At 35.0% G+C, this 21,815-nt stretch overlaps 1 protein-coding gene across 1 annotated transcript in view; it reads right to left on the bottom strand.

Annotated features, from left to right (window-relative positions):
* Positions 1 to 215: 215 nt before the first annotated feature.
* The window catches only part of Slc17a6 (solute carrier family 17 member 6), a 37,713-nt gene continuing 16,113 nt past the window's right edge, over positions 216 to 21,815 (bottom strand). Inside the window, exons 4-12 of the mRNA XM_090348939.1 lie at positions 19,045 to 19,159; positions 18,112 to 18,199; positions 16,752 to 16,838; positions 13,598 to 13,740; positions 9,603 to 9,752; positions 3,959 to 4,091; positions 3,537 to 3,647; positions 2,867 to 2,994; positions 216 to 2,311 (exon numbers count right to left, since the gene is read on the bottom strand). Of these exons, the coding sequence (XP_090205065.1) occupies positions 1,976 to 2,311; positions 2,867 to 2,994; positions 3,537 to 3,647; positions 3,959 to 4,091; positions 9,603 to 9,752; positions 13,598 to 13,740; positions 16,752 to 16,838; positions 18,112 to 18,199; positions 19,045 to 19,159 (1,291 nt within the window). The 3' untranslated portion in view covers positions 216 to 1,975. The remainder of the gene's footprint in view (positions 2,312 to 2,866; positions 2,995 to 3,536; positions 3,648 to 3,958; positions 4,092 to 9,602; positions 9,753 to 13,597; positions 13,741 to 16,751; positions 16,839 to 18,111; positions 18,200 to 19,044; positions 19,160 to 21,815) is intronic.

The following is a 21,815-nucleotide window of genomic DNA, read 5'->3' on the forward strand; positions in this document are numbered from 1 at the left end:
ATTGTTTAGCTTAATACTCTACAGAATTATATCGCACACAATCTACAGAATATTATGTTTTTCCACTAAATCCGAAGAGCCTAAAGTGGCTGCTACTCTTAAATTTAGCTTCATTGGAATATTCACAAGGTAAATTCACATTAAAGCTACAAACTAAGCAAAAAGAAAGCCCAAATTAATGTGTATTTTTTAACAAAAGGATAAATAGAGCATTTTATTAACACTTTTTGATGCCACAAAATGACAGTTCACATATTTTTATTCAACACAACAAAGTTATGGTCACATGATATCACTTTGAGACACAAAGCATAAAGTATTTTTTATTTTCATGAAGTTGAGAAGAATTTGCATTTTTAAAAACAAATTTTATGTTTTATATTTGCAGTAGCAGGGCCTGCACTCACTACTAGCACAACACAATGAACAGACAAAATATCCAGAACAGACAATTAAATACACCTATAATATTTTGTGTTGACTTGGGAAATGCATTAGTATCTTTTTATAACATTATAAAGAAATCTGAAGGTAGCAGTTTTCCAAAGAAAATAGTCATTCCAACCACCCAAACAGCTACTATAAGAAAAATGAAGTTACTATACAGAGAGGAAATTTTATACATTGCACTTATTGCTTGGTACACAAATGTTGCAATTCCTGTTGAGTTATATTAAGAAATGACAAGCAAAATGCCTCTTCCTCATCTAAAATTGTGACTCTATGAAAGCAGAAATTGCAGTCCCCTAACCCAACATTAGGTGTATGCTATATTTGGTATTGTGTGAAAATTGTTTGTTTTTATATGTTTATGAATATGTATAAGATATACAGATATATAGATATAGACATAGCTATCATTTTAATATAATTTATTGTCCTATCTAAGACAAATATCTCTTTAATGGGACTTTAAATAATAAAATTTTCTACTTATAATATCTCTATTGTTTATTTTCCCATATTACATAGAGCTCTGTGGTACAGCTTTCATATAATATTTAATTGTTAAAGAAGGACTCTAAACCATTTTCTATTTCTTTTGGTGTTAGTATTGCATTTTAAGGGCTATATTTTCATAGTAAATTCTCTCTTAGATTCTTTATGGTGTATATTTATATATCTTTTTTTCTATGCAAGTTACAACCAGTACAAAGTTGTAATAAAAATACGTTGAAGTCTATTGATTTTTATAATTTTTTGCAAAAAATTTTGTAATATGCTACATGTAAAGTTGAACTTCATTGAAATGTAAAGTGTTTTATACTGTCAGGTAATGAATGAAGAACATGAAGCATACCCCTCACTTTACAAATTCTCTTTCACAAAAATAAGTGTTTGTGTCCTAGCATTTTATATAAACACTGCACAATATTCTTTTTTGAGGCACACAAAATATCCAAACCATTTAATTAATCCTCAGAATTTTCCAGTCGTTGCAATTTGCTAGCTGTTCACATACCCAATGCTTCTTCAGTTGAAAGACATCTCAATTTCTCAAGCATACTAAATATTCTCAACAGCTGATGTCGCCAATTTGAAATTTTCATTATTTTTTAAACAGGACTTCTGCATGATATCTTGCAATATAGTGTAACAAATATATAAGTGCATTTTGCATGATCAAGTAGCTTTGGCTTCCTAACTTCTGTAGGATGAGATGTGCCAACTGCTGTAGTTGTGCTTTATTGAATGGTAATGAGTTTTAGTTCATAGGAATCCAGTGAAGAACTATGTGTTTCTACACTGGTCCTTCAAATCACGAACGGAAGAATGATGGCCTGAATGGAAAGGGTGAATGTCACAACTTCTACAGATTGCACTTGATGGTAATTTCATGGGTTTGGATTTCATTTTTACAGCAAACTTGCCTGGTTGATATGTTTAAATTGTTTACACCACTCTTTGTTATATTTGTGTGCAATCACAATTAATTTAATCACAAACACTAAAAGGACACCCAGTATTAGTTTTGTTATGAATAATCATCTCGGTCTTTATAGGCATATGCATCTTGTACCTCCTCTTGTACAAATTCTTCCTTCTTTTCCCAGCCATTGGGCCAACCTCCATTGGCCTGTGTTGTGGCACCATAAGATTTGGTGGTACCATAATTTATATAATTTTGAGTAATATCTCCTGTTTCTTCATCAAGTTCATCTTCATGGATAAAGCCACACTTTTCCTCACTTGTTTCCTCAGGGTCTGCCCACGGTTGTTTCTCTCCCGAGGCAAATATTGCATAAAAGATTACTCCACCATAGTGGACTAGAGCAGCGATCAGGAAAACATACTGCCACTCTTCACGTGACTGTGGAAACAGAAAAGGAACTGTGATAATAGGCACTCCATGATGGAAAAATTGTACCTCTTCTTTTCAGGAAATGCTATCTTTGGAGATAGCCAAGACCTGTTTACATAAAGCAATCGCTCTTATTATCGCATTATTATATAATATGCCTTGCTAGTGATAAAATAAAATTTTCTATACATGAAAGGACAAATAGCTGTCAATAATATTCTTCCAAGGACAACTGAAAATTAGTATAAATTGGGGTTGCAAATAAAGCTGGGGAGACATCTTGGCTGTTTTAATGACCAATGAGGAAAGGTGTTTTCTTTGACTCACAAACATAATATAAATAGTTGTTATATACAAGGCCACACTCTGAAAAAATAAATAAGCGTTGAGAAGCACCTTGCTTCTACATTAGGGAAGGCTACTGCCTCAGATCCTAGAGAAATAAGTTCTTCTAGGCCATTGCTATCTTTCTTACTTAGAATATGCCAAGGAGAATACAATAATTTTTTCCCAGCCATGGCAGAGATTCTTCTATGACTGAATACTTACTCTGTTCTACCTTACCTTGTTTTTTGTCATCGCACCAACAATAATAGGACAAACCATTCCTGACAATGTGCCAACACCGTTTGAAATGCCCATTAAGATACTAGCATATCTTGGAGCAATATCCAGGTGGTTCACATTAAAGCCTGAAACACACACACACACACACACACACAAGCTTTGACTAAAGGAACCATAGAACTCTATGATATAGAAACATCACCACACAACTCCTTAAAAAGATATCAGGCAACAGCATATGTCTCACAACTACATCTCCATCATTTAACTAGAAGACATATTAGAAAGGAGTGAGGTATGGTTTGCCATCCAAAACTTAATATATGAGATGTGAAAATGTTCTCTTCACAAGAAACAAAAAAGAACAGAAACAATGAGAAAAACAGTAAATGGGGGAAACTCAGTATTAACACATCTATAAATATTTCTAAATGTTTTGACTATAAGAATACTTATATTTATTTTTTCCAATTATATTTTATTGTCAGGGTGATGTATAGAAGGATTAAAGTTGTATTTGTTAGGTATTGGGTACATTACTTCTTGAACATTGATACCCCTTCCTGTGTTTTTCTCCCAGTTTCCCTCCCCCACCCATATTTATATCGATCATAAGCATATATACTACCAATATCATTATGTCCAATGTATAAAATATATATCTTACCAGATATAGCAAATCCGCTAAATCCCACTGCGAGTACCAAAAATGAGATAGCCACACCCCTAGTATGAGAATAGCCAACCACCAGAAGCAATGTGGCTTCCATTCCAAAACCTTTGGAAATAAACACAATGAAACATGTTAAATAATCTTAAGAGAGTATTGAGGCCTTCATGGGTTTAATTTTTTAAACCCTCAGACAATCCAGAAATCAATGGTCATTAAAGTTAAATTAGTTCAAACACAGACTATCATTATTATTCAATGTGGAAAAATTGAAGATGGGAAAATGGCTTGATATGAACAATGAAAGCACAAATTAAGCAGCAAATAAGTCATTCAATGCATTTAGAAGCCCCAGTCACTTAGATAGTTGAGAAGCAAGTGAACTAAGCACATGTCTTGGCTGCCATGTATCCACTTACCCCCACAATTCATGATCTTTCTCACTGTAGTAGTTGAAAGGATTTGTTTGCTTCTGAGGAAATCTGCGATTTGCCCCCCAATAGGCACAATAATCGTCATGACTAAGTGTGGCACAGCAGAGAGCATGCCGACCTGAAGAAAAAGAAGGGGGAATTATATGTACCCATAAATAATGTGAACAACTTCATGGCTCTGGGTTTCTCAATCCATCTTCAACTGTTTATGTGTAAATAGGCAACATGGGGAGTTCAGAAAACTACTTATTCCTGGAATGAACCATGACTGCTGCAAAATAAACAATGAAATCTAAGGACATTTAATTTTTTTCTTTAATTTTCTTGAAAAAAAGTATTGCTATGAGTCAGTAAATTTTGAATTCATGAATCAAGTCTCCTGAATGAGTCACCTTTATTTGTCCATTTTATTTTCTTAAATGTTCATACCCAAATTTATCCTCAATGTTAGGGAAGAAGAGGGAAAGGAAAAAGATACAAAAGGATAAATGAATCTTATATACCTTGAAAAGGCTGTAAAGCTTGATTTTTATTCATAAGGTTTAAATTGGATATGTAGTGTGTAAATGAGCACATATATATGTGTGTATATATTAGATATTAATACACTTTCATAACATGGATTTATTTCCAGTTAATTCAAATCAGTTCTTCATTTGGGGGCATTTTCTGTCAGAATCAATATGTGGTTACATTGTTATATGATAGCATATGGTTTCTTAAATAATCTCATAGTAAGTATTCTAATTTAAAACCTAACCCTAAAGCATCAACACATTTTTAGCCATGCATTGTGGATAAAACAGTGTTCCCTAAGTATTGTGAGGATACAAAGTACAAATAAAATGTATGTAACTTGGGTATTAGCACATATATGCAATGTAAATGTACAAAGAAGTTTTATAGACATGCTTTCTTCAAGTATATGGAGCCAGGCACTGGTGGCTCAAGCCTGCAATCCTAGCTAGTCAAGCGGCTTAGGTCTAAGGTTTGCTGTTCAAAGCTAGCCTAGGCAGGAAAAATCTATGAGACTTACTTCTCCAATTAATCACAGGAAAAGCCAAAAGTGGTCCTATGACTCAAGCGGTAGAGCAGAAAGAGCTCAGAGACAGTGCCCAGAACTGAGAACAAGGTCGAGGACTAACCATTTTACAGTGATGAAGATTGCAGCGTAATAGTCACAATTTGGATTGTCCATGACTAAATAAAGTATTGAATGACTAAGTAAATGCTCAGGTATTTTAGTTATCTCTTCCACACAGAGTGGACATTTTAAATTTTATCATTAAATGAAGAAAATGAGACTTAGTCAGGGTTAGCTTTTGCCAGGGATAAGTTTCAAGCCAATTCTACATTATAAAGACTTGAACTCTTAACTCATATGTGTAATATAAGTGCTTTCTGAGAAAGCAAAACAATAAAATAAGACAATGCATGTAAATGTTTTTGGGTTTTGGTGTGTGTACATATATATGTATATATATATAGGGCTCGGGCTTTGAACTCAGGGCCTGGACACTGTCCTTGGACACTTTTGCTCAAGGCTAGCTCTCTGCCACTTGAGCCACAGCACTACTTCTGGCATTTTCTGTGTATGTGTTTCCAGGTAATTGATCCCAGGGCTTTGTGCATGCTAGGTGAGTGTGCTACCACTAGGTCATGCTCATGGCCCCTAAAATATATTTTAAAAAATATGTGAGCTGTGCATTGGTGGGTGTTATTCTAGCTACTCAGAAAGCTGATATCTGAGGAGCTCAGATAGAAGTCAGCCTGGGCAGATAAATTCAATACTGTTACCTCTAAATAATTAGTAAGAAGCTAGAAGTGTACTTGTGGCTCAAGTTGTAGAGCCTTGAATAAAAAAGCCAAGCAAAAGTCCAAGGCTTTGAATTCAGTCCTCACTATCATCATCTATACACACAAATACCTTAAACACAGCATGCGAAGGATTTGTATGAATTAACACTCCATGCTTTTTTTTTTTTTGCCAGTTCTAAGGCCTTGAACTCAAGGCCTATGCACTGTCCCTGAGTGCCTTTTGCTCAAGGCTACTACTCTACAACTTGAGCCACAGCATCACTTCCAGTCTTTTCTATGTATGTGGTCCTGAGGAATGGAACCCAAGGCCTTGTGTATGCTAGGCAAGCACTGTCTCACTAAGCCACATTCATAGCCACAAATCATGCCTTTTCTATTCAGCCAAAAACCTTAAGAGTGGATGTATTTCCTAAATCTACATTAATTGGCTTATATTTTGTCTCAATTTTGAAACATCTGCCAAAAAATAAACTTTTGGGGGCCATCATTAGGCTTTCAACTCAGACTTCCCAACTGCCAGGGAGGTGTTCTACACCTGTACCTTCCTCCTCCTTATTCATTTTGATTTGGTTATTTTACATAGGGCCCCCTTTGCCATGAGCCAGCCTTGAACCTTCTACCTATCAACCCTATGTATTCTAATAGCTAGACTTACAGAGTCACTAAGCTCTCTTCATCTTTCAAGTAATAAGTGAAAAATTATTCACTTGGATATCCTCCACTTATTATTTATTCAAATGAATATTTTGGTTACTTTGACTAAGCTATGATAATCATTTATTATTTGTTTCTGAAAATACTGTGTGAAAAACACTATGGAAAATGCACGGCTTTAACAAGGTGAAATATTCCACATCACTGGCTAGCATTTACATGTATCCTATAGCATAGATCCTTAGGTAACATGTGAATATAGTCTGTATGTAATCTCAGCAAGTCAAGAGAAGTTCGCAAGCTTCAGGAAAATTTTCTTAAATGTCACCTCAAGTTAGGTAACTTATCATAAGCAATCACCACATGACTGGAGTGCATTACTGATGAGAAGAATCACACAACAGTTGGCTCATTATTTTAAGGTTTTGCAAGAATAAACTAATTTTATTTGAATCTAAAATTTACTCTGCAAAGAAATCACAGAGGGACATCGATCCCTCCTCTATGTTTCTCAGGGCCAAAATTAGGATGACATCTCTCTGCAGCCAATGTGTTTTCACAAATTGGGAATCTCCCAGAAGAAATGAGCAGCTAGCCATTCAATCTGTGATTTCTCTCCCCTATATATGATGCTCAAAGAAACCATTTCTCTATCTATTGTGATGTGCTCTGTAGTCAGACCTTTAGAAGTGTTTATTAATCTTTGCATTGGTCTTCCTCCATAAAATCATCTCAAGTGAATTGAAAAATGTTTGAATAAAATACAAAAGTAACATGTAGACAAATACACATAGATGTGTATATTAATATACACTCATATAATATACATTATATAACATAAAATATATGTTACATATAATATACAATACATTACATATAATATATATTCTATAATAGCATTAGAATATATAATTGTAGCATATACCTTATATTATATATTACATATATTACCTATATTACATTATTTATATTAGTATCTAATCCTATATACATGATTCACTTACATAGCTTGGTTACCCTAATACATATTTGTAGTGAAATATTATATAAACTTCATAGGGTACTTAGCTCATTTTGTGTATGTATGCGCATATCTTATATTTGTATGTATATACCAGTATTTCACTGTGAAGCCCAAATTCAAAGACTTGGATGCAAAATGCAGAGGATTATTCCTCCATTTCCTCCCCTATACGTATTTCAAGTAAATTTGATTTTTTTTGAGAGTCTAATAAAAATTCTGCCAGGCACCAGTGACTCACGCCTGTAATTCTAGCTATTCAGAAGGTTGAGATATGAGGATTGAGATTCCACACCAGCCAACATAGACCCATACGAAAGACTCTTATTGCCAATGAATCACACACACACACACACACACACACACACACACACACACACACACACACACACACACGGGCACGCGCGCACCAGAAATGAAGCTGTAGCTCAAGTGGTAGAGCACTAGCTTTGAGAAATTTCTGTATGGCATCCAGGCCCTGAGCCCAGGACCAGCATAATACAAATAATTAAGCAAAAATAAATTTTAAAAGAGCAAAACCTTCAGACAAACCTGTCTGTGTAGAATGTATCTATAATTTTAGTTTACAAATATAATAGGTGAATCAAGTAACCCGTGTGTATTATATATTTCTGGTTGTTTTTCTTTAAAATATCATTGAGTTCTTAAAGCAATTGCAATTAATTGAAGGAACAGGGTCAGAATGATCACACAGTTCTATTAACATCTGTCATCTCCTTCACTTCCCCCACCAAGAGACCTGGCTTTATGAATAGCTTCTCAGTGTCATATTTGTCCTAGATTATGAAAATGGACTCACACCTCCAGCCTCCTTTGTGAAGAAGTGTAACACCTCTCAGAGCTCCAAAGACTACCCTGCGACTTCTGATCTGCTTCAGAGAGAAGAACCCTGTCGAAAGCAGCCATTTTTTCTCAGGGATAGGTACCACAGTTTCCTTAGAAACGGGGATTACAAAAGAGCTCTTAGAATAGCTACTCCTAAACTCAAGCTTCCTTCAGTTCCAAGCTTCAGATAGTCTTTTAAGCAGGGACATAATATGAATAGCAGGAGCCCAGCTGGATTTATGTAAGGACACAGAGTGAAATGGCAAGACCATTGCCAGTGCAGACAAGTGCATTCAGGCTCAACAAAAGGGTTAGCAAGGGGCTGGCATTTAGTAAACCTTGATAAATGCTTGAATGGATCTGTGATTTACCTCGATTTGAATGGCATAGTAAAGAGAATTAACACCAAAATAAATGATCACAGCCTCGATTCTGTTATGTACAAATGTGACTTTAGGTACACTTAAATCATTTTGACAGTTGCTCTTTCACCATTAGCAGAATGGAAATGATAGTTTCCCACCTAGCCAATCAAACAAGATGGTCTGTGAAAATGAGCGGACTTTCAAACCCATAAATAAAGTCGTATTTCAAAGCTCATCTATCCTTACTGAAAATCTCAAGATAATTTTATTTCTTGAACAAAGGTCTGGGGAACTCAACAGGCTGTGCTGGAACTGGTAATTGCATGTTTTGTCTCAATCAATGAACTGTGGACATTTGGGGATAAAACCATGGTTTTCTTTATGAATCAACAGAAAGATTCATAAATTCTATTCAACAAATGCTTGCTAAAATAAACAAGAGTAAAAAAATACAAGGATATTCCTAGTTTTTTGCCAAACTTACATCTATTAATGGAATGGGTCAGTGAAAACATTGAAGAAGAGTTGTATTAGCAATTACCATTTTTTGGTAATTATTCTATGTACCAATTTCATTCAAATACTGAATCTTTTGTTGTCGTTTTTATTATTATGTTTGTTGTATTCTGAGGCTTAACTGAAATAACATGTATTGACAGGGGAGGTCTGCATTGTTTCTTACAATTAAGACAAAAGTTCCAGAAAGAAAAGGACAAGATTTGTTTTGCTGAATTCCTAGCACTAGAGAGCAATTTCATTTAAGCAGTAGAATAGACTAGACAGGCAGGCAACCTACTCTATTTCCCAGCAGATAACTGCTGAATAAATAAATGAAGGTTAGAATATAAACTCTTTGCAAACAAAATTAATACCTACTTACATACAAAAATTATCAACTATTTAAACAAGGCCAAATGTTACATACCTTGCTGATTTCAAATCCAAATACTTCCTCAAAATATGCTGGCTGACTAATTAGCAACAGATAGAAAGTCCAGCTCCTGCAGAAGTTGGCAACAATGATTGCGTAGACTGGCATCGATGTAAAAAATTTCCTCCATGGTGTCTTGAATTTCTGAAATACCCCAAAGAGAATATTTTGACTATTTTCAAGTATTTTTATACAAATGGGAATGACTGTTGCTTTGGATTTTCAGGATGCATTAAGCAAGGGATGAATGAAGTAATTGTTTCAACCTCTCAGTTAGCCTTAGCTATTTGAATAAGTATTGAAAATGTGAAAAATAAAAATCAACCCCTTTTTTCTAATTAAATTGTTCTAGCTTTAAGAATTATGCAGCAGTTTGTGTTTATGGAGTCTCAATTTCCAAAAGCACAGATTCTGGTTTCTAAGAATTTTCCATATGTTTCAGCTAAATTACTTCTGCCAAATGACAGGTCTGGCACTATCCCAAATATTTTCATTTAAATGCTGTTAATATATTTCAGAAGAAGAAATCAGAAGAAACTAAGGTTGTGATATTTGAGATGCTCTCTTAAGTCATTTACACCACTACATGTGTTTATGTTCTCTGAATAGTTAGTAGCACAATGTTCTGTGACTCTGGAGTGCAGAACTTGCGAATGTCACGTGACATACAGCTGAGTGTGCCATCCAGCATTCCCTAGCCCATGGCAATCAGTTGTTTAGAATATTGGAAACATCAAAATTACTAACCTGTGTATGATTGGCTTAAGTTAGTAGGTGTATAAAGCAATCAGTTATAGGAAATACAAAGTTGCAAATTACACTGTTTTGTCAGCCTATTTGTTATTCTTTGGGGTTTTCTTGGGGGGACTGGATTTCACATACTAAATTTCTAGGGTTTTTTTCACCTAATTATCTTTAATTCTTTTACTTCTTTTTCCACTGTGCCAGGCTTGTTTTTCATGCCAAAAATCCATGAAAATGGATTACAAAAGTGCAAGAAAAAGATGTTTTTAAAGTTTCTTATTAATTTTTACTCATGAAAATAAGCAAGTAAATCATTAGTCTTAATTTTCTAAGATGGTTTATTATTAATCATAGGTTCAGACTTCAGCATTTTAAATATTAAACTTTTCATGAATTTAATTGCTGAAAGAAAACCACACCTCTATGTTGGTTTTAATACTTCATTGTATTTGAGAAGCATACAGTCATGCTTATCACAACTGCATTTGACATGTTGTTTAGACATCCACTCTGGACATTGAAATAATAGGTTTGAAAAAACTGCATAGTATTACATTTATAGCTGAATCAGAAAACAATTATTTGGAACTGTTGGTAAGATAAATTGTTGCTGTTTAGTAGACTATCTTTTAGCTAGAAATTGTAGCTAGAGTCAAAACTACTAGCCTGTATTTAGCGTCTGCTCACAGCCCCTGCCGGTAGGGGGCGCTAGGGCCCACTGTAAGCCCATGTCCCACCCATCCCAGTCCTGCATGATGTCTTATTTCTGGAGTAGCCAACAAGAGAAGTCATCAGACTGCTTTAAATGGTCTTTCTTCAGTAAGGAGGGTGTTCTAATGCTGACCTATCAAGTTCATGGAACTAAAATGTGAGGGTTTTTTTTTTCTTTTTAGCCCTGGAATTTTCACTTCAGTATATTTCACAGGAAATGTCTCATATTCATTAAAGGCCCTGATATGCTCAGTAACAATAGATGGCAGTCTTTTAGCCTGGGATGAAATACCAAAAACAGGTGTTTTCTGAAAATCACTTCAAGACACATGTCACATGGAAGCATATTTAGAATAGAGGGAAGTACTTAAAAGAGAGGAGGAGGGAAAGGGAGTAAAGGAGAGAACTTTTGACAGAAGGAAATTATTGGTTGTTGGTTAAGATTCTGAGGTGCTTGATTTATTTGTCACACTTTATGCAAACTAGTTTTTTCCTCTTTTTTTTTTTTTCCTTAACTCGAACTGGACACTGTCCTTGAGCTCTTCAGCTCAAGGCTACCGCCCTACCCTTGAGTCAAGCACCACTTCCCATTGTTTAGAGGTTAATTGGAGATGAGTCTCAGGTCCTTTTGTACCAGGGCTGGCTTTGAAACTTGATCCTTAGATCTCAGCCTCCTGAGTTGCTAGGATTACAGATGTGTGCCACTGCACCAGCTCCTCTTTTTTTTGGAACTCTCTGATAGCTGTTTATTAACTTCTGCATATTAATGGTGCATGAAATGAAAAGTTTGCATTATTTAATTGCATTTTCAGTGCAGGCAAATCCTAAGAAACCAAATAATTACAAAAAGCTTCAAAATACTTGATATGCATAATAAGAATCCTTAAAGATAATATTTTATTATTAAAAAATAAATATATGATAAGAATATTTTCCATATAAATTCTATTACTAGCATTTTAATGCTTCAGTATTTCCTAAAACATGTGCAATATAAATGCACATGTGTAAAATCTACATTTAGAATATTTCAATAAAACAGATCTTTTTCATAACTGATATTGAATTTTCCAGTTTTTAAAATTAAATCTTAATTGAAATTGTCTAAAACTTGATTATATTGAACTATGTCTAAAACTCATTTTGCTTTACAGATAGAGTTATATTTCAGGTTCCAGGTAAAGATTCTTATGGAAGTTGAGCACTGGTGGCTCATACTTGTAATTCCACTACTTAAGAGGCTGAGATCTGAGGATCACAGTCAAAGCCAGCTGGAGTAGAAAAGTTCATGAGACTCTTATTTACAATTAACCACCAGCAAACTGGAAATAGCAGTGTGGCTCAAAATGGTAGAGCACTGACCTTGAGCCAAACAGCTTGGGGATAGTGCCAAGTCAATGAGTTCAAGCCCCATGATAGTGAAATAAAAGAAATTACCTGTGGATTTGCATTTCTTTTATGACCAGAGATGTCGAGCATTTCTTCATGTGTCTATAGGCCATTTTTATTTCTTCTTCAGAGAAGACTCTCTTTAAGTCTTTGGCCCATCTTTTAATGGGATGGTTGTTACTTTGGAGATTAGTTTTGGAGTGATTCAATTTTTTGAGCTGTTGATATATTTTAGATATGAGGCCTTTGTCTGTTGTATGGTTAGTGAAGATCTTCTCCCATTCTGTAGGCTTCCTAATTAATTTAGTAGCTATGTCCTTTGCCATACAAAAGCTCTGCAGTTTAATGCAGTCCCACTTATCCAGCCTTTCTCTGATTTGTTGTGATTCTTGGTCCTTATTAAGAAAGTTTCGACCTGTGCAAAGGAGGCCTAGTGTATTTCTTATTCTTGTTAGGAAATGGAAAGACTTAGAAAAAATCATATTAAGTGAAGTAAGCCAGACTCAAAGGAACATAGGCCCAAGAGTCTCCCGCATTTGTCATAATCAGTAGAAACCTTGGGCTCTCCTAGCAGAGATTTACAATAGAACAAAATCTAGAGACATAAGGCCAAATAGTATGACACTAAATGTAAGGACCTCCAGGATAAGGAAACAAAAGCCATATAATGAGTGATGGTTGTCCTTAATGTACTAAGTTATCTCATCGCTTTTGCTATCCCTTGGTTATATCATTTTGTTACAATACTTCACCTTATTATCTGATATATTTTATATGTGCTTAATTGGTTATTTGAAATTGGATAGGGAAGGGGGAAATCAAAAAGAGCAGGGGGAGGGGGGGAAAGAACTGGGGACCATGTCATGAGAAAGGGTATCAATGTTTGTGAAGTAATACACCTTCTATCTAGTGAATTTAATGTAACCTTTCTATTAATTACAATAAAAATAAATTTTTTAAAAAAAGACATTACAGGTGGAGGAAGTCACAGACATCCTTAAGTAAGTTAAGGAATGTGTGTGGATATAAAAGAAAGATACCATTGATAACAGATTGCTTTGGTTGCACAGTTCTTATAAAAGAGCCAGTTAAGGATAATGAGAGCTCAGTAGGATTGGGAATAGACACCATAAGAAGATTCTTACCTCCATTGCACCTAGAAGATTTGCACTCTCCCCAATACTTTCTTCTATGTACCTACGCTCTTCATCTGTAATAGTAGGGTGCTTTGCAGGGCTCTCATAGGATACCAAAAGCCAGAACATATACCAGACCATTCCAAAACTTCCTGAGAGAAACAGTTTAAAAGAAGCAAGTCAAAGGAAGTCAGTACTTACGTTATTACATGATGAAATACTAGCCTAATCTCAAAACCAAAAGATTCTATATAACAAGAACTGTTTTTGCTTTTTGTCTAAATGATGACTACCATTTCTTCTTGCATCTTGCCACCAGATTTTAAGTTTCTCTAAGGCTAAGCTTGTGGCTGTATTTCTTCATTTCTATTTGACAATAATGATACTCAAGAATCTTTCAAGAAGTAAATAGTGAATGGTGTAATTTGGAAGGTATTTAGAAGTCCAATAAACAGTCCCTGGGTAATTCCTATTTCAAGTAATCTGGAAATTCATGTCCTCAGATAATTTTTGTGGGATTGGATCCTTTTCTCATTTACCTTGAATATATGAAAACAATCTGCATTTAAAGTAGCTCATTGCCATTTCCTGATATCACCTTCAGACCTGACAAACAGATCCAAGCAAAATTTTCATGGTAAAATTTTACACTGTTGGTGCCTTTGCATACCATTTTGTTTTCTGTAATACTATTGCTTAATGATTATTCTTTGAGAAAATTAAAGTTATGAAATCCAAGGCCACAATCCAAGGATTGTTTACAACTCCTTTTCATCATATTTTTATTTAGAATTCTCATTATTAAAACATTTTTGAGGGGGTCATGGGGCTTGAACTCTGGCCTGGGCTCCATCCCTGAGCTCTTCAGCTCAAGGCTACCACCCCATCTCTTGAGCCAGAGCCCCACTTGCCATTGCCTAGTGATTAACGAGATAATATTCTCTTGGCTTTGTATTCCCCGGGCTGGCTTTGAACCTTGATCCTCAGATCTCAGCCTCCTTAGTAGCTAGGATTACAGGCATGAGCCACTGTGCTCAGCTTATTAAAACATATTCTTATTTCATAATATAAATCTGTACACACTAATAATAGAAAGAATTTTCCCTGCATCTGGTGATTTGGGTTTTCTTTGACACTACTCTCATTTTTCCCTGAGTAACAATTTAAATGTCCCTGATCACTATAACATACTTTTGGCTCATTCAGTCTCAAAGATGTCGTACATATTGCAATACATACCTGCTGATATATTGTATACTGAACATGGAAGTAAGGTAAACACCATGTGAAAGTTTGCATAATGTAGTTGAGCCTAAGAATCTCCAAACTCACATAATGGCTAACTAGGTACATGAGCCAATCAGTAACAGAATCTATAGGAACTGCCATTATCAAATGGAAAAGAAGTTCAATTTTATAAGATTGTGGCAAAGTTAAAGGAGATAATAGTATGTATGTCATCGAGCATAACGGAGAGTTCAAACTAAGCACCTGACACATAAGAATTGATTGATTCAAAATCCATTGTCCTTCTGTAGCAATTCAACTAAAGTGTCATATGTCCCCTTAATGTTTTGTATGCATTATTAGCCTTTTCAGTTTACTCTACTATTTAAGTTTAACCTGTTCATTTTCAAGTATGAATTGAATGCATGGCCCAATTACAGAAAATAATTTACAGAGAAGTATAGCAAATAAATAAGCATGATTTATCGTGTGGTATTTTCAGATTAATATTTTGACTTTGAATTTCTTGCTCAACTATAAATATCAGATATCTTGAAAGAAGTGTGTGTAAATTACTGTTTTTAATGTTTGATAGGTATTGATTACTTCAGTGTTTCATAATATTTTAAATTATGTAGTGAGCTAAAGCACAATCAGAATATTTCATGTATAGCCATACAAACTATTACCATATAGGTAATATTGCAAATGCTTTAGGAAAATTTAGGCAATTTAGGCAAATACTTTTAAACTTTGTTGAATTTGGACTCCTCAGAAAACTTTCCTAGAACTGTTTATAGATACACACATGGCTTACAATAAAGAACATGCATGGGTCTAAAATCTAACTATTGCAAAGAGAATCCATTTGACAGCATTCAGTGAGAACAATCACTTGCCTTGATGAGAACATTTCAAAATGAGAATGAATCCGGACAGATGTGAAGCAGTCAGATCCTGTTCGGCAGCATGGATTGATTTATCTTTCAGATTCTAATGCTCATGTCTAAAGATGACATTAATCAATGAGAGTATCTGTTGGAATCCAGCTCTCTAATATAGTTCCTTTCCTCATTATTGGCATCTTAATGAGAAAAACTTCAGGGTACTTGGAAGTAGTCAGCTTTTTAAAGCCTTTTATTTTCTGTTTAGATGCATGGTTTAACTTTTTATTCTAAATACAGAGGACACGTGCTTTTATTCTGGGGAAATGAGGTAGAAGATGTGCTCTGGGACCAAAAATATGCTGATAGTTCTAAGAAATTATTTTAGTGGTGTGAATTTTGTGCTACCTTCTTCAGATTTTTTACCCTTACTCAGTCTGGGAGGAGCAGACCAAGAAACTCAGCAAAATGATAACTGAGTTTCTGTCCAGTCCTTTCTTCCATAAGTTTAATAAGGAAAAATCTTTCCCTCATAATTAAATGCATAAAATACAATTCATGCAATGTCTCCATAAGCAATGTCATTGACTTTTGTGTGTATGTATGCCAGTCCTGGGGCTTGAACCTAGGACGTAGGTGCTGTCCCTCAATATTTTCTTTTTCTCAAGGTTAGCACTCTATCACTTGAGCCACAGCTTCACTTTTTTGGTGGTTAATTGGAGATGAATCTCATGGACTTTCCTGCCCTGACTGACTTTGATCTGTAATCCTCACATCTCAGTTTCCTTAATAACTGAGATTACAGGTGTGAGCCATTCATGCCAGACTATCATTGACTTTTAAAACAAGAAGTAACAAGTCAGGAAAAATAATGGGCATCGAATATCCCCTTTGCTTCTTCTGAGACTATGAGGAAAATATTCTTCACACATGAAAGTAGTGAGCACACACAAAAATTCAATCAATTGTCTATCTCTGAGTATAAGAGAAATCATGTTCCTCGTAACCTAGACACATTCCATTTAATGCTTTCCTGTAGAAATTTAACATACCATAGACATAAAACACCGAAGACCAGCCAGTGTACTGAACAAGAATACCAGCTAAAGGCATCGCAATCACAGCTCCGGCATAGGAACCTAAAGGAGAACAGAGGATGGGAGAAAAGAAGGAAAGGAGAAGATTAGTAGAAATTTTTGACTCTTCTGATTGGTTCTCACATGTGCACGCTCAGATGCATACATACATACACTCACATTCCCATCGACCCACTCCAAGCTTATATTTGATACAAGAAACTTATCAAGCTTATACAGAAACATAGGACCACAGAGAAGATATACCCTAGACAAAATATATTTCAAAATAACAAAAAGAGCATTGCTAGTTAGCCTGTGTACTGTACAGACTTACAGTAGTTGGTGACAGAGTGAGTCAACACAAGCTAGACACTGGAAGGCTTTCTTTTTAAACTTAAGAATCACCTCTCCTTGTAACACAGGTTTGCAAGTGGAGATTTGTATAGTGTTTGTTGGCTTTATTTTAAAATTGATGAAACATGATTCTGAAAATAATGTCTTAGAGGTATCAGCCCCAAAAATGGTTTCACCTCTGAACTATGGCTTAAGCCTGCATGTTTATGAATACAGCAGGCACTGATCCTTCACTGTGGTTTACAATAAAGGGGCATTAAAAAAATTGATGAGATTTTAAAAAATCAACGTTAATAAATTCTTTAAAAAATTGATGAGATTTTTACAATATCTCTAATATCCAAATTTAAAGCTTGGTTTATATTCTCTCTCGTCAATTTTGGGGGGAAAATTGTTTCCTTCCTTATAGGTTTAGTATCAAAATAGAGATCATGGTTACTGTATAGTCAAAAATAGCCTTAAATGAATGAATTGTCCTAAAAGATTTTGCAAGCTATTTTCAGATTAACCAAAAAACTCCCAATTTAAAAATTAAAACTGGGGTCTGTTAACACCACTTCTTAAATGATCAGTAAGGTCAGATTTCTGTCAAATAACAGTTTTAATGCACAGAAAGATATTGCAACTGTCCTTAGCAAGATAGTTGGTGGCTATGTTAATTTTGATTATAGGAGCTATGTCCAGTTGGTTCTATGATTTGGATTTTATCACTTTCACCTCCAATAATTTTAACATATTTCTGTCTAATAGGAATCCTCATACACAGTTAGATTTTAATACCAGATCGAATTCAAAGTAAAATTGAATACTTGCAAACATAAATCTATAGTTCTTAGTTCTTATACTTTATAAACAAATAGTTCTGGAAACACTTGTGTCCCGCCTCAAATCGGCATCGATTTCAGGGGAGTTTATTCATCTTTCAGTTCCAGCCATGATTTCATACAACTTCAGCACTACATCAACATCTAAGACTCACCACAAAAGGATGTGGTTGCCAGCCTACTCCTCTCCAGGGGCGGAGCCCATTTACTCCATATCCCATGACAGGCCGGATATGTGACACCCTGCAATTGGGAAGACAAATATCACCATTAAGGATGCAGGCCCATTGGAAACTTAGCACAGGCCTTCCCTGACACATTTTCTTTGGGACAGCTACCAGGTGTTAGGGAAAACTGCTACTCGTTGATTCCACAGAATTTTATTCAAAAAGCTTTCATTCCATACCACATAAAATAGTGACTGTTTCAAATGCCTTTATCTTTTAGGTCTTCCACGTCAAATTCCTTCGATTACAATAACAGAAAAAAAAGACATTTCTTGTATAAATCAATTTAGCTGAGATTCTTAATGGTTTGTGGAACATGGGAGACCCCCTTGAGAAGCATCAAATCTAGTGTTTCCATATGTGAGGAGGAGGTAGGGCCTCCATCACTAGAACTCACCCTTCCTGAAAACATTGAAGACTACAAAATTAATTAGCTTTTTTATTGCTTTTTTTTCTTTCTTGGCTGAGAAGGAATTTTTTTTCAGTTTCTGAATAGTTCATATTATTTATCTATTGCTACTACATTCTTTGTAAAGGGAAGATATGACAATCAGGCCAAACTCAATTTTTTAAATGGTATTAGAAGGCTTATCAAGCAAGAGCCAATTATTGTATTTATATTATTAAAGAATGTATTCAATTAAGTATTAAAATAGAAAGTTACACTTTTAAAGGCCAGAAAAGATTTAATTTAAAGCTTCTAGAGGCTTAGTGGAAGGTGTAGGCTCTGTGTTTAATCTTCAAAATATCCAATCATCTAACATTTTCAGCATTTTAATAATAATTGGGGGGAAAGGAAGAAATAAATTTATTGTGCTAAATATTACCAATTTAAAATGATTCTCTCTTCTAGTCCCATACCTCAACCAGTCCCTGTAATATTCTAACAAAGATGACACATCCATAATGCACTCTGGCTGCTGATGGGATTAGCATGTTTAGGGTAGAAGTAAGAAGTATGGCCGCTCCAAAAACCCTGAAATAGAAAAGATAGAAATATTGTTCCAAAGAGTTAACTATTTATTGACATGGATTCAAAATTCTCATGTCAAGTTAAGAAGTTAGGGTGATCAACCATTGCAAACAATCTTAAAGAAGACTATTTTTTTAACCACAATAAATACACTTTAGATTTATTGGATGACAACTGAAAATGCATCATTGAACAATATAGAAGTTATTAGACATCATTTACATTATAAGAAATACAAGAAGGATCCAATAAATCTGATTATACTTCCTCAATTTATGTAATTACAAGGTAATGATTCATATTTAATATTCATTAAATATTTAATGAATCATTTCAAATGTGTTTGATTCAAATCCCCTTCTACAATGTAAGTTACTGATGGGCAAGACATTATTTTTTTGCCAGTCGTGGGGCTTGAACTCAGGGCCTGAGCACTGTCCTTGGACTTTTCTCAAGGCTAGTGTTCTACCACTTGAGCCACAGCACCACTTGCAATTTTTTTTCTATGTACGTGGTACAGAGGAATCAAACCTGGATCTTCATGCATGCTAGGCAAGCACTCTACCACTAGGCCAAACTCCCAGCCCAAGAGATTATTTTTAACATGTATCTTTATTAAATTCCCAGTACTTAGCACAGTGCCTGACACATAGCCATGGATAAATATTGGGGAAAAATTAGCAAACAGGTATTATTTACCTATGCAAACTGTCTAAATCTCTCACAGACACACACAGACACACACACACACACACACACACACACACACACACACACACACAGAAAAGTTATATGAATGTGATCATATTTTAAATGTTCAAAGTAACCTCACATTTAGATCTCACAGCCTGTTTTGTTGTGTTATAGTTTTTGCTTAAATTTATTTCTTTATGTAGTTGTGTGAATGGGTTTCAAATCAGCACACGCATTTGTGAACAGAGTGCATCTCGATCAATGTCACCTCTTCCATCATTCTCCATCACAGCACATGTAAGTCATTGTATTTAGTGTACCTGTGTAGAGTTTCTCACCAGCCTTCTTGCTCCCTCTCTTCTGCCTTCGCTTTCTTTATGGAGTGGGGTTATGGGCTAGGTTGGTGGATTAACTGCTTAAGACACACTGTAAGTTATGTATATATGTGTGTGTATTCTATATTGTATACTGTACATAATTATATAAAAATGATTCAGGAAAGAATTGCAGGTAATATAGTGCTAAAGGCTCTGTCCATTTGTCCCATAATTTTAAGAAAATGTTTGCATAATTTTCATGCTGAGAAAGTGAAGTACTCCTTAACTGGAGAACTGTCATACCAGTGTGTTGTGGAGATGTTTTCATACCACCTATGAACTTACCTGTGAGCATCCCAAATCACACAGCAATGATTCAGTTCAGTCAAGATTGGTTGCCCCATAAAATCTTAATTTTCTTCCAGAGGCACATTCAAAGGAAACTGTTAACAGCCTGGTTTCTAATTAATCTGCTGCTGGAATTTGAGGAATGATTTATGAGGGGCTGAAGCAGGCCAGTTATTTTCTATCAATCATAGAAATGTGAATTATATATGCAGCTTCTGTCTGGCTTGTCTCCACCAGGGTGAATGATCCCTCATCTTGTGAATGTTCATTTCCGTTCTTCTTCTGTAATGTCTGCTGAAAAGATATCTTTGCTTCTCAGCCAAAGACATTACAGCATGCTAAGATTTTAGAGGGGGGTGTCTCTTTAAATCCAGATCTCTACAAGTATCTTCCAAGTATTTTGAAGGTATAGTAGGCAAATTTTGTTTTCTGTGAAAATAACTTTACTAATCATCCTTTCTTTTTTGTATCAAGATATCATACAGTGTTGTCATCATATTAGTTGGTAAGACATAAATTTAATCCATGTGCTGGTTTATGATTTCTCAGCCTCTGCAGTGCTGATTATCTTGGGCTGAACAAACTTTGCTTTGAAATGCCTGTAGGGTGTGTTGTATGATGCTTAGCATGATCTGTGAACTTTATGGCTAGATAGATGCCAGTAATGTGCTCTCTTTTAACCGCAAAGTATAAAAACTAAAAATGTCTCTAGCAATTGTTAAATGTCATGTCCTCTAGAAGACAAAATGATCCCTCAGTATAGATGAATTAAGTATGACCTATTAGTTGTATGCCTGCTACAACCAGAGCTTCAATTAATGAGCACTTATTTACTTGATGATAACACCATGACAATATTTCACATGACATCGACTCCATAATGAACAATTCAATGGTAATGGTATTACAAATACATTCCATTATACACAAAAGAACTAAGACTTATGTTAGTGATGCCTTTTTTTCCCCAAGATATTACTTTTAGTAATGGCAGTTTTAGTTCTAGTTCTGCCTTAGTTAAAAGCCAGGGAGGGCTTTCATTAATTTTTACAAGTGAAAATGTAGCATATGCTATATAGTTCATAATGCATATTTGAATTTGAACTTTAAATATAAATAATAGTCTACATATTCAGCTGCATATGGTAATGCATGCCTATAATCCTAGAACTCAGGAGTCTGAGATAGGTAGATTAAGAGTTCAAGGCAAGTCTGGGCTGCATCAAAATATATACAGACCTCTTTGACTTGTAGTAATAATCCTGAAACAATACATTGATTGATTTCACATTGTTCATACT

The sequence above is a fragment of the Megascapheus bottae genome, chromosome 16 (assembly GCF_031878675.1).
Source record: "Megascapheus bottae isolate mThoBot1 chromosome 16, mThoBot2.hap1, whole genome shotgun sequence".
Taxonomy (NCBI): domain Eukaryota; kingdom Metazoa; phylum Chordata; class Mammalia; order Rodentia; family Geomyidae; genus Megascapheus; species Megascapheus bottae.